Below are 14,519 nucleotides of genomic sequence, written 5' to 3'. Positions count from 1 at the left end.
TGGGTTTTTCTCGCAAGTCTGGCTACCGCAAGTTTTATCATCTGGCCACTCCAGAAAAAACGCGTGAGTAAACCGCGCGCGTTTTAGCTGGATCGATTCTCAAAATAAGCCAGATTTCCCGCTATCCGCAATATCCGGATTTAATTGAAACTTAGCCAGATCTGGCCGAAAAAAGGCCTAAACGACAACACCGTCTGACAGTGTTGTTTCAAATTTTCCACAGGGAGGGTCGTGCTGCTCGTCGGTCTCGCGAGTGAAAAGATAGAAAAATGCAATTTAATTGCATTTTACAACTAGAAAAATTGTTAAAAATATAATTAAAATGCGTGCGGTGGTTACACACGCCGAGTGACAACAGAAAATTGTGTGTGCGTGGTGAATGAATGTGCTTATTTGATAATTACATGAAAGTGTCGTATCGCCTGCGCCCCCGCGCCTTACTGGTATGTTTTGTGACTTGTAAATTTTTTCGCACAAGGCGAGTGTATGTGTGAGTGTGTGTATCTGTGTGTGTAAAGGGCGCAGCATCAAAGTAAAATTAATTTGAGAACAAACGATGTTTTTAACGAAATTAAACGTAAATGCAAAAAATCAACTTTTGCGCAACCCATTGAAGCCTCGAAAATTCAATAAGCACGTCGAATTCCATCACATAGAACAAGACTCACACATACACACACACACACACACACACAACTGAGATTCATTCGCCCCGTAGTACCCGCCCTTAGAATTTAACCCGCGCGCACGCACACACCAATAACTGTGAGAGGACAGAACGTAAGAAGGGACCAAGAAGAAGACTTTGACAACAGTAAAACGGGTGGCCCTGCCTTGTTACGCCCGCACTTCCTTCCCCCTTTGTCCACCAACAACACTCCCCTCGTGCTCATTGATGCTGCATTACTTTAGCTGTTTCTCTTGTGTTGGGCAAGGACGTCGTATACACACACATAGAGCCTTTCACAAGGAATCGTATACACACCCACACTTAGACAGCAATTTGCTCAGTGTAAAACGGAGGGAAAGAGAGAACAACAATTACAGTTACACTTTTTTTTTGGCTGGAATATTTTGTAAACACTTGTCGCCCCATCGCAGCTGCTGTGGGGAAAAGAGATAGAGACATCGCCGCACCTTGATTTTAAATGTTCTCTTTTTTTTTTTTTTTATATTTTCTGCTGTTTATCTTTTTGGGTAACACATGTTAATCCTTTTACATAGCTGTAAATTGAATACTTCTGTCAAACAAATTAACTGATTAAAAGGGTGTACGAGGGTTTCTTAAAACGTTTTTTAAATAGCGTTATTTTTAAAAAAAATTTTCAAAGATTATTTTACAAATTTTACGGTATTCGCCTCTTAATTAATAAAAAAAAATCAGTATAAATTGACTTCATTATTGTTATTTAAACATTTTCTCAGTTATTTTTACACGTTTTAAAACTTTTAAGCCATTGTAAGAAAATGGCTTAAAAATGTTTTGTTAATTTTGATGCTCGTTTTATTTTGGTGAAACGGAAAGTGGAGGGAAGGAAGACACCTTTTCTTGTTTTTTTTCTCACTTTTGTTCTCGTTATCGCCATTTTCTTTTGGTTTCCTTCAAATTCAGGTCATTGCATTTGTTTGAGGTTGCCTGCCTGCCCCATCTCCAAACTACCTAGCCTCCCACATTATGTCCATTCATTCTGTCTCTCTTTCTCTGATTCCATCGTTTTCGTTTACTCTCTCGGTCTCTCTTTCTCTCTCTCTGTATTTGACTTTTGCTCTCTTTTAAGCGCGTGAAGGCTGATTTTGGTTAAGGGGAAATGGTTTTATGTTAGTCTAAAATATTTCGTTTCATTGATATTTGCATAATGACAAAACTTGTCAGCACGCAAAAAAAAAAAAACAACAACAACAATAAGGAGACGAAACCGAACTACCAGCAATAACATTTTATCGATAAAGATTGATGATAACACAGATATCTACGTTATAGTAACACAATACAGTTGCATTTTGCCCATAACGGTTCACAATAAAATAGATAAAACGATGAGCAAATGTTATGGAAAGACCGATAAAGAAAAGCAAGATAAAAAGTGAGGTAGAAATGGGGTAAAATTATTACGCTATAGGAAAACAGATGTATATACAATATACTCTTGAATCTTCATTCAAATAAAAATGCTGGATTCAGATTCACAAGACTATCATACCAGACAAAGTTAGAGCAATCTGTAGTCTGCCGTAGCCTCTTCTTTTGTATTTTTGTTGTCTATTTACACACTCTGCCCTTATCACAAGCAGTGGTAAACTCCACAAGTATATGTAGGTGTAGCTGTATGTACATATGTGTGTTTCTGTGTGTGCGTGTGTTAGATAAGCAGCGCCTGCTGACAAGCACACATTTAGTCGGGGCCGGCTGGGTGACTGTTTGGCTGGTCGGCTGCTTTGGCTTTAGGCTGTTAAAAATACTTATGTTTTTGTTGTTTTTACTTTTTGCCTGTTAATTTAAGGTTGTTTCGATTGTTTTCTTTCCACATTTCGGCAATTCTCCGGCTCTGCTGCTGCTCTGTCTGACATCATCATCATCATAATTCAATTATGAAAATATCGCTGTGAATTAACTTATACCAAGATAGAGTTGTATATTATTAGAAAAGATTGACCAAGACGTATCGAAATTATACGTTTTAGACATTTATCTACTTTGTTAGTAGCTCCAATTAGAAGTAGTAGCTAAATTTTGCAACCACTTAGCGTTTGATAATAAACACCACAAGTTATCGTCTTTATGGGCGGGTCCACACCATTTCTGACTCATCTATTAATTGTACTTGCAAACGAAAACACAATAGGGGCATTAAAATGCTGAATTTTGTTTCTTTAATTAAAGGTTCATCTCTGATTTTTATTGTTGGTTTATTCATATTTTCATGTGTTTCAACTATTTGATGATAATATTCCTCTGAGATAAAAGTTTCATAATTTAAATGGATACCTCCTCCTTTTAATAAAAAATAGATATGAGCACAACTTTTCGTTCATGCTTGAGGGTTTTTTTTTTTTTTTTTTTTTTTTTTTGCAAAACGCCATTTGCCGTTTTAAATACTCATTTGGTTCCTTTTTTTGCAACTTCCCTATCGGATTTTAAATAGCTTTATTATTTATTACACTCACTCAAGTGTGTGGTCAAAATATAATGCAATTCATATTTATTTTTGCATATTTATGGAACTTTTATTGAGCAATGTATCTAAATGTTGCCAACAGCTTATATAGAATTTATCTTGCCTTTTGTTGGAGAAACAAGAAAATGATTCAATCGCTTTGATGAAATGGGTCAACAAAGTATTATACAAGCAATAGATAAACATACAGACCCATAAATCTAGTATATGGCACAAGTTACAATAGGAGACACTTATGTACATACATATGTATCCTCAGAGAGGAAAAAGCAAATTAAATCTCTCGCATTGTTCTTGCCCGACTGTATCTTTTAATGTCTTTAATGTATCTATATAGTACATAGTAATTGCGTGTTGGCTTTTTCTGTGTGTGTTTGGATTTTATATCCCGACTTAAAAAATCCCTCTTGGTTTAGGTGTTGACATTTTCTTTCCTACAAAACTAATTTCCATTTCCGTTTTAATAAAAGCATAAAGAGAAGCCCTTGGCCTACCTCACGGCTTGAATACCAATTTGGGACCAACACCGGCTATTACAGTGAAGACTGTTTAAAAACAAAGACGTAAAATAAAACATTAATCATATAATTTAAATTAGAGTGTCAACAAAGGAGCCAACAACGAATACTTTTACTTTATTTTAGACTTCTTAGTGAATTTATAGACTTACAAATAATCTCTTTTTTGATTGATTTTAATTCTGTAATGTTATTAATATGTAATCGGGAAAGCTAGAAAATGTATCTGAAATAATTTATTTTTATTCGCAGGTTTTTTTATCTTACAAGTTAGTTTTGCGCTACAAATTGGTATAATTTGTTGAATTTTATATCCAAGTGATTACTAGATATGATGGATGGTGAGGCGGTGGTGGGGTATGTGTGTGTGTGTGTGTTGAGCGGTAGGTTTCACTGTCTGTTCCAATCAATAGTCAATATGTTGCTCAGTTGTCAATTGCTTTGCTTGTCAGCAGCTCTGTCTCTCTCGCTCCCAGCAACTCTTTTTCTTTCTTGTTGTTTGTGTGTGTATCTGGTTTGTTGTTAACTGCCTTCGACAATACTAATTGATTAACAGACATATACACTCACACACACATTATAAAGTACACCACACCATGGTTAATAGTGTTTCTGTCCACACATGTATACATATATGCAGTTTCAATTGCGGTTAATGCCTGAGGAGATCCAAAAGATTTCAGTTGCATTATTCATTGTTTATATAGACATATTTACATACATATGTGCCTATACATATCAGATTGATTACATAAGTTCTTTAAATATTTGGGTTATGATTTGCTTTAAATATTAGTTTATTAATTATATAATTAACTTAGAAACGAAATTTTGAGTAAAGTAAAGGTACAAATGTACTTTCAAGTCTTCTGTCAAATCTAGCTACCACTCTTTAAACTATTCAATTAATTCTTGATTGTATGTACATACATATGTTATCTGAAAATACGGTTAATAAGAAACCCTTGATGCAATTATTTTTATAAGTTTGTTTTAATTAAAAGAGCTGGAAACTCAAAAATAGGATTTTCAAAAGTCGTTTTCCTTTTCACATTGAGATTAGATGAGCATAATGTAAAGGTGTTCCTTTTTTTTTATAGTAAAAAGAGCAAAAAGTGCTGACAAGAAGAAAAGAAAAATAAGAAAAGCCACACGCACACGTTCTTTCTCCTTCCCCTCCTACCGTCCATATGTTATTTGTTTTCAACGGTCCAAAAGAAGTCGTAAAGTGTATAGAGTTTGTATATAAACAAAGAGTCAAGTCATATAGTTAAAAAAAGAGCAATTTGTATGGACGGTGGGTGCAGCCAGAGGTGGAATCGGTTAAGGAGGGGTGGAGAACCTTAAATACATATTTTAATGAACTGCACACTAAAAGCCACGGCCAGAGGCGAACGCCAGAGAGTATATACGGCTGAGACTGTGTGTGTAAAGGAGAGTTTCGACTTTGAAATGCCTGCGATGCAGTGCAGTAGCAGAAACTGACAGACAGATAGACCCGTCAGACAAACAGAAAGTCAGAGAGGGAGAAGACAAGGCAGCGGCAGTCTTGATGTAACGACGATGCATCCTTTTATACATCTACATAAATAATTTTCTGTTTGTGTGTACTTGCTATGCAATTTATTTTTAAACCCACTGTAAAAGAAGAAAGAAAAGAAAAGACAATGAGAATGGAAATGGGAATGAGAAAATAAAAGAAGTGCCCCAGCAGCAGCACCCAAAACATATGTGTGGGATGTAAAAGAAGATGATTTCTTGTTGAAGATTTAATTTTCTTTAGCCGCCTGTCTACTATACAAACATCCATCAACAATTTGGTACTGTTTGGTGTGCTGCTGCTGCTTGCACTGCATTTTTTATTTCTGTCTGTATTTTATTTCCTAAGAAAAACTCAAAGTGATTCATCATAACAAGAGCAGGCAAACTGGCATGGATATTGTATGGAAGAAGAGATGCCAGCAATATTTTAATTCAATTACATTTTCTATATAAGATAACTTATCCAGACAGCAGACGAGAAACTTTAGAAATAAAATGAGGGTGGCTTTAGTTTTTAAAAACTGACATTTCTAACAATTCAAAGACATTGACGGACATAGAGAAGGAGAGGTATTGGGCACATTCCTATTTCCTACAACCGTCTTTAACATTCTGTAAATAATTTAATTTACAGTTTATGGGGCTCAGTTGCTTAATATCCTTAATGTTGTTTGCAGTTTGAAAATATTAATGATGTTCGGCTTGGTGTCGCCTAACGTGTATCTAGAAACTGGTCATAGAAAATGGGTTGGAGTACCGCTAGACACCAAAAACTAACCAACCAACCAAGCAACCAATCGAGCAACCGACTGCTGCACCAACTATGGCCAAAAGCCAACAATTTATGCCAACGTCGCAGAGTCGACATCGTTTGGCCTTAGTTGGAAATACTTCTTAGTTAAAAGGAGGTACTGTTGGAGTCACATAAAGAGTCACAGGCAGGCAGGCATTCCTCAGCTCTCAAGCTCAACTCACTCAAATAGGTAATGATGTGCTCCGGTTGCTATCAAGACTTGTCAGAAGTTGAATCTCTCAAAAACAAAGTTTTCAATCTAGCACATCTTCTTTTTTTCCTGCGAAGGAACAACTTGGTTTGGCTCTCCTCCTCTTTCCACCAATCGTCATAATCCTCAACAAAGTTTTATTACTTTTACATTGACGTTGTGCCTCCCCGTGTGTATGTGACATCAAATTTATGGTTTCTTAATTAAGTTAAATATCTTACCACATTTTGTGTGTCAGTCAAAAGTTGCAATTATTGCAAAGCAAAATTTTAAGTTGATCAAAAGTAACCAAAAACCAAAGAGTTTGAAAAGTTAACCAAAACCAAAAAGTCTAGAATGTAAACAGTTTTCAATGTATAAGTTTAAAACATGGGAAACCAAACTTAATATTGCTAAAAATATTTAAGTTTCAACTGGTTTACTCTCCGCTTTCACTTGACATAACTTTTATGTTTCTTTACCTTTTTCTGACCACCCAATTTAGAAGTTGATTTATGATTTTTGTTCGTTCGTGCACTTGCCCTAGCCACATTAATTACCCACAATAAACGGCAAAGAAGTTTTCAAATATAAAATAAATATTCAGTACCGTCGTCTTTATGCTTTATGATCGCACAATGCACACAAACATGCTAATCATTTATAATTTATGTGAAAACGTGACTTATTGAGCATCTCTTGGAAAGTGACGTCAAGTAACACTTCAGTCAATTCATTCAATCGTTTGTCGGTTTAACAAAGTATTGAATGTATCTTTCATTTTTGTTTTTTTTTTTTTTTGCGAGAGCATGTGGAAAATCATGTATGTATGTATGTATATCTTTTTTTTCTTTTTTTTTATTGTATCTTTACCCGTTTTTTCTTCTTATCGCCAACCAAACTGGCTGGCTATGGGTCATTGAACGTTGTCAACTCTTCTTTTGACTGGAAAGTCAGTCGTCGCTCTTATCGCTGGGCCAGAGAACTGACTGAGTGACTAGTTGACTATATATAGAAGAAAAGGTCGTTCTCTACGGCACATTCAATATGCAGATGTTGCCTCGTAAATTCACATATTTCACGCCTCATTCAATATCACGATGACGACGATGATGATGATGATGATGACGGGCATCCTGTAATATGTTCTCTCTTTTCCCTCATTTTTGCACAAAATTTACAGTCCACGTTCCTTTTTCAAAGTTTATGGCTTCTTTCTACTTTATAATAATATTTCAAATACATCTGCGTATGGATGTTAGCCAATAAAACATAATTGGGCGCCAAACTTCGTTTTTTTTTTATTCCAAGGGAAGTTTATGTAGGTTGAATGATGGCGATGTCTTTGACTCCAATTTCAACTTAATTTTTTTCCATTTTTGGCGTGGGCCAGAAACTAGGCAGCAGCACGTGGGTAGCCCGTCAAATTTGATTAGGGAGCAGTTCATAATGCGCTTTTTTCCTTTTTTTTTGGTTTGATTTGCCGCCTATTCTTTTTTTTTTATTTCTCAGATTTTTCTATTTCTCTTTCACCCGTTCTCTTTGGTCACTTTTTCACCTTCTCTTCGCCGTTTTTAAAGTCGTCGTCGTCGTCTTGTGGGTCGTTTTGTGTCTGTAATGGGCTTATTTATTTTCACAGGTGTTTTACTAATTTCTTGATCATTTCTTCTTTTCCCTCTTTTATTACTTTCTGTATGTTTTGTTTATGCGCTTTTAATGTTTTAAATAATATCCCTTCGACAGTTAAACAGATCTCTTTTTTGGGTCATTGTTGTTTCGATATTTTCGATCTTTTATGGGTTTTTAATTTATCAAATCGCCCACTTTTTGGCTTATTTATTATTTCAACTCTTTTGCGGTGGTCTCACCGCCCACTTTTAGCAAATGATTTAAGTTTATAATCGTTTTTAAACGGATTTTCTTTCGAATTGAATAAAAGTGAAATTTTTCTAATGGACATATTCAAACAATTAACTGAACTTATGTGATATACTAAAAGATTAAACCCCCTTAAGATCCTCAAGCCATATGCTTAATCTTATTAATCTTGCTCAACTTTATTTCCTAAGAAAACTATAACTAACAGCTGCCCTCTATTTCTTTTTTTCATTGTCTTTATAGCAAAATGCGACCAACTTCAATTGAGAGCCAACAAGAATATTGACGATGATGAGGAAATTGGCGGCGCAATCACTTGGCAGCATATGATAAATATTATTAATGCGCTTCAAAAAGTTTGAAATAAAAGAAAAAAAACCCCAAAAATCATAAATTGAGCAACAACAAGACAGAAGAAGAAGTGGAATGATGAACTAAAGGGGCAAATGTGAACCACATGCGAGTTATTATTATAAGGCTTCTTCTTTCCCCCCACCAAATTATCATTTGTTGTTCCAATTTTTGCTGTAAGCGAATCAAATCGAAACCAAACGAAAAGCAAACGAATTGAACACACACTCATACACAGCTTTAAGTAAAAACAAAAAAAAAAAAAACTTAATTAATGTAATACAGAAGAAAAAAAGAAGAAAAAAAACGGACCGAACCCAGTACCATTCCAAAATTTAGCATTTAGTAGAAACGTAGACAAACGAGAAATATTATACTGAAGAAAACAAGAAACGTACGATATATCAAAGGATTTTAGCAAGACGCAGCAAATCCCAAAATTTTTGTCTATAAAATGTCTTTGGCCGATATGGGCACTATCACACGATCCACTGGCGGTGGTGGAGGAGGTGGTGGTCGTCACTATGATTTAAGCAGCGCCAGTGGTGCCGGTGGATTACCTACTGGCGGTCGGATGATCCATTCACTAAGCACTCCATCAGGAGTCGATGGGACACCCTCAACGCCCCGTCATCGTGGTGGCAAGAAGTTAACTGTCCGCATACAAATGCTGGACGATTCAGTCACTATGTTTCAAGTACAGGTAAGTGAAGAACTTTATGGTTTTTAAGCCAATTTATTCCGAAATTGGTTTAACTCTCTTGCCCCTTTCTATACTCTTGTCAAATATTTGTCCTTTGACAGGCTTTGTGTAAAAACAACTTTGCGACTCCAAAATCAATTAAATTTAAATTGAAATGTCAGTTTTTTAATAATCTAAGTGAAAGGCATGGCGAAAATATTTCGTTGGCTTCGTTTTTTTGGACCGGAAACTTGGGCCAAAAACGGAAGTCAGGCGTAAAATGAAAAATGGCCTCCTCTTTTGTGTATACAGAAACATTTATATACATATACATCTTGTGTATATACAAACATATGTATGTACATATTTGCAGGGAGATACAAACCATTTTCACGTGCAAATGCCAAAATGTGAAGAGAAAGATTTAATTTATAGAAATGTGAAAATCAAGTGGATTGCAGATTTATGCGACAAACCGTTGCAGTTGCCTGCTGTAGGGATTCGAACGGGTTGGTGGGCTATAGGGGAGGAAAGAGAGGCGCGGCAGTCAGTCGTCCCTATGTGTATGTTTGGCACTTTTGTGTTTTTGGCAGGAAGCCAAAATCTGTTGCAAGAGAACTAACAAGAGAACAGAAGCAGAGACCAGCAGAAACAGCAGCAGCAGCACAGCAGCTGGATGAAGTTGCTGAAGAATGCGAAGGGACGAAGTGGGGCGAGAGATTGGTAACGAGAAGTGGCCAAATACAAAATGAAAACCCAACCAAACTAAACTGAACTGAGCAACTTGGCATAGATATTGCTTTCCACACACAATTAAAGAGAGGAAGGGAAAAACGAGTTCATTTGAGGTCTACGAACTACTGCCGCAGCTGCTGCTGCACTCCATTCCGGCAAAATACAAACACACGGCGTTTACTCCGTTTGGCCATCCGGCCCTCAGTCTGCCCGTCCATTCTTTCGTTTGTTGACCACAAATCGCATTAATGCCCAACTCATGACGCGCTCCTTGCTTGTGCTTTCCTTTATCCAATGCTTTTTCCTGGTCTCTCCTTTTTAGGCCACTTTTGTGTTTTTGTGTTAATGGATTTTGTCATGGGGTTGCCCATTTTCTCTTCCTCCCGTCATCGTCTCTCCCTGTGTCTCCATTAGCTGGTGTTTTGTTTCTGTTTAAAGTGGCCACGCCCAAAAGCTTCACAAACCAGGGCACGGGTAGGCCGTGGACTCACAGCAGACACATTTGAAAGGCTTCAGCAGGAAAAAATGTTCTACAACATTTTACAAAATGGTTGCCATTGTTTGTGTTGAGGTTCCTACTCCAACCTCTCGTCCTACAGATGGATGGGTGAATGGATGGCATTTAGATTGCTATGACGGTGGCTCTAACCTTTTCTCTAACCAGTTGCACTTGAGCTGAGCTGCTGTCGCCGCTATTGTTAAGTGGCTGCTTTTCCTGCTAACCAACACAAAACTATTTTATGGTATTTTTTCCCTCCCATATCCCCTAGTTCTTTGAATAGCCAGCGGCTTGGGGCCACTCAACAATTTATATGGCAAAAAAACAGCTGCCAAGCTGCCAGTGCCACCTTCTTCGCCTTCGCAGTGCTTTCTGCGGATTGACATTGCTGAAAATCCTTTCAAGTTTTACAAGTATTTTGGCTTAAAGTTGAAATATGCAAAAGTGGCAGAATTTCAAGTTTATACTTTAATAAAGTAGAGGTTACTCAATGTCTCAGACTTTTTTGAGCACTTTTTGTATAATTAAACAACAAATAATAGGAACTTAACATTTTGAAATATTAAAATAAACATTGCAACTTGGTCTGTGCAGTTTTCCAACATTTTGATCAAACTAGAAATAGAAGTAGGAAAGAATATTTAAAATTTGCCTCTACAGTAGAAAGCAAAAACTTTTCTTGTTCGTGGAAATATGTTGAAAGTGAATTTTTATAGAAGATAGTTGAATCCAGCGTATTTCGTAGTCGTTTTAAAGTGGACTTCCTTGAACCAATATAAAAAATTCAATCACATAACTTACTAATACTTATATATTTTGTTTTACTGCCTTATGTCACAAACAATATTTCTCTGTTTCTCTGGCGCTGCGTAAGTGTTATATATGCACATGTATGTGCATATGTATGTGAGTACATATTGACATGGTTACAGCAGAGTACGAAAATAGTTATACCCCAAAGCTATAGCGGGATAGAGACGATGTTGGATGGGAGAACCCCTTAGCTATTATATGAACCGCAGACTAGGTTGTATAATGTCAGCTTTTCTGTGGTCTATGGAAGAGGAAAACGGGCGAAGGCTTTTCCTACCATTTTATGGTCTCTGTGTGTAGCCTTAACTAAACATTGCTGGTCAAATGCATTATTAATAAAGGTTTCTAATGGGTTTTGTGTGGCTATCTGACCATGACATGTTGTGGTTGAGACCGAAACACAGCAGTGGGGTTATATGGGTGAACCAAACAACTGCACTGCTCCACTTTACTTTAAAAGTGTTTTTTCGGCAATAATTTCTTGCCTGACTTTTTTCGCTAAAATTTGCTGTCAGCCTTTCATTTATCTATCTTACAATTGAAGATAAAATAGAATAAACATCAGTTGTGGGGAATGAACACCATATTTTTTGTTAAGCTGATAGGGCAAAAATAGATTTAGGTTTTTTGTTTTATCGAATTATGACGCAAATTATTGACATTTATTTGACAGATCATAGAGACAGAAAGTTGCAAAATAATTTATGGGACAATGAGTTCTTTTATTTTGAGATCCTTGTTCAACTTTTGGATTTCACCAAATGTGTGATATAACTGAAAATTGTTTGTTAAACCACAACTTTGAAAACTAACTTTTTTTTTTTGTTACTACCTAGTTTCACCCACATATTTTACAAATTTTTAGCATGAATTTGTTCCGCCCGCATCCTGAATAAGACACCTGCAAGAGGCAAACATCCTTGTGTGCATCCTTTCTTCTGTCTCGGCGACAAATTGAATAAGCGAATGGATGGAATTGTATGCCAACTTTTAGAGCTCTCAGTATGTGTGCTGGTTTTGTTTTCAATGGAAAAGCAGCTTCCTGTCATTTTGCCATTTCCGTTTTCCGTCGTTTTCATCCGTTCTGCAGAAGTCGTCCAAAGTTAATTGCTTTGCTCTGTAGAGAAAATCCAAATTGGCCTAAAAGTAGACAATTGAATGACCCGAATGTGTATCAGTGTATATGTCCCACTCACTGTGTGTGTGTGTGCGTGTGTATGGTAGCTTTGGGCGTGGTCCTTTCACGAGCCTCCCAGTTGGTCTGGCAAACAATGGCGGTGACGCCGTTGCATTCTCTTGAGAATTTCTTCAGAATTTTGCTTTTTGCCATTTTTTCTGTTTACCAAAACCAAATTAAAGCCTCTTCAGATGGGAAATGTTGGATAAATATCATTATATCAAGGCCTACACTTGGTTAACTAAAACGGAGATGTAATAATATTCTGTAGAATTGTAGACGATTATTAGTTTTACTCTTAAAATGAATTAATTAATATTATTATAGACACCTGTCACCGCCTTTGGCGTGAATTACCTGAATTACCTATAAGTCACCTTTGAGTTGATTTAAGGGTTTACCTCTTACCACTTGGTTCCTCCCACGCTTTAATCGCAATGAAATAAGAACAATATTCTGCTGAATTTGTTATAATTAGCTTATGTGTATTATTAGAAGTAATACGAAACTCAACGGATGAAGTCTTTTATCCCTACCGCTTATACAAAAGTATAAATATACACAAGAATGTGAAACTTTGAGGACCCCAGCCCGATGAAAAATGCAGTAGCTATTTCTTGATATAAATTATTCATTGTTTGAGTTGCTTATTCACTCACTCACTCAGTCAAAGTTGGTTGGGGCTTATATTTCAATTAAAAAAATGTTTTATGTAGCCTTGACCACGCCCAACAACTGCAAGGCATATGTATAATGTGTTTGTCTGTTCGTTTATCGTTTGTGTGTGTACGTCTCATAAACTATGCAAAAACGAAAATCAACAAGAGGCGTTGGGAAGATTTTAATGACATTTTGGCACGACTTTCTATGTGTAGAAGTGGATGGGGGAAAGGGCGATGTAGGGGATAGGGTGAGAGACAGCTGCTAAAACATTTCACACTCGAAATGTGTTGCATGCTTTTTGGGGCAAAATTGAGCGCATCATTTTCTTGCCAAAACCTGACAAAGCACTTTCCTTGATTGGTTAGCCGTTTGCTAAGTCGGTTGATTCCTTCTTCAATTCAAGCCAAATGTGGTTAACAGACTGTAAAGGCACCGAAATAACCTTGTCCTGTTTGTGCTGGCCCTTCTTGATCTAAAATTAACATATTTATGTGTGTTGCCTGTGCGTCACATGGCCAATTCGTATATAAGAAGATTAGTATGCTTTATTATTTTAGTCAAATTAGCAAATTGAAATAGGCAAACGCCGTTTGCATAGTGTTTATATTTCAAGGACTACCGCAAATTGCTAATCTTGTTAATTGATTTCACACAAAAGCTAAAAGGTATGCGGAAAATTAAAATTTTAATGGCCTATTTAGCGCTACTATAAAAAAGAATTTATTAAGAAAACTAAACGTTATGGAATGTGAAAATGTTGTAAGCTAGTTATTTATTAAAGCTGGTGGGTTATATTTACATATCATATCATAGTTAGGATAAAAGTGGTTTGGAAATAATTTTATAAGAGCCTACTTGAGTTTCAGTATAGCCAAGATCATAAGTTTGTGTGACATTTTAAAATTGTTCTAAAATTGACAGAGCCTTTAATATGAGGTTTTTAGCGAATTTTTAAAAAGTTTTACCGATTTAAAACCAATATTCAATATCTATGGCACTAAATAGAAACAGAAATCATAAAAGTCGTGTAAAAATTGCCTTATTGATGCTTTTTGAGAGGTCTTCTCTTCACTTTGGGTGGCGTTACAATTAAAACTAATTAGCTAGATAGTGTGCAATATTCGAATTGGTCTTATCACCTTGCGCACAGCAAAGCACTTCAATAGATTTAAGATAGTTGTTGAATAAATTTCATGCACAATTGCCACAGTCATCGGACTCAGACTCAAGAGTAGAGGTCGAACGATGGCTTCGAGCTCGTTAAGCTCGTTAAAATCTAATCTAGCATGCAATTCTGGTCTTACGATGGCGACGATGAAAATGATGATGCCACATGCCCCCAGCCAACCTTAAGCGCCTAGCGGGTGAGATGCGTTTGATTGCATTTAAATAAAAAATTTCAATTGAGTTGTCGCCTGAACAGACTAAAAGTAGGCCATGTAGGCATCTTCTACACTATTGGTATCTCTATCTCACTCACTTAGTCAATCGTCTCAGACTGC

General features: G+C 36.4%; 1 protein-coding gene across 5 annotated transcripts in view; it reads left to right on the top strand.

Annotated features, from left to right (window-relative positions):
* The first annotated feature begins 216 nt into the window (after nucleotides 1-216).
* Cdep (Chondrocyte-derived ezrin-like domain containing protein) overlaps nucleotides 217-14,519 on the top strand; it is a 35,028-nt gene continuing 20,725 nt past the window's right edge. For all 5 annotated transcript variants that reach the window (XM_068298050.1, XM_068298051.1, XM_068298052.1 and 2 more), the window contains exons 1-2: nucleotides 217-443; nucleotides 8,341-9,151. In XM_068298050.1, the coding sequence (XP_068154151.1) occupies nucleotides 8,903-9,151 (249 nt within the window). In that variant the 5' untranslated portion in view covers nucleotides 217-443; nucleotides 8,341-8,902. The remainder of the gene's footprint in view (nucleotides 444-8,340; nucleotides 9,152-14,519) is intronic.

The sequence above is a fragment of the Drosophila tropicalis genome, unplaced genomic scaffold (assembly GCF_018151085.1).
Source record: "Drosophila tropicalis isolate 14030-0801.00 unplaced genomic scaffold, ASM1815108v1 contig_859, whole genome shotgun sequence".
Classification (NCBI taxonomy): Eukaryota; Metazoa; Arthropoda; class Insecta; order Diptera; family Drosophilidae; genus Drosophila; species Drosophila tropicalis.
This window is presented reverse-complemented; position numbering and strand designations above follow the sequence as displayed.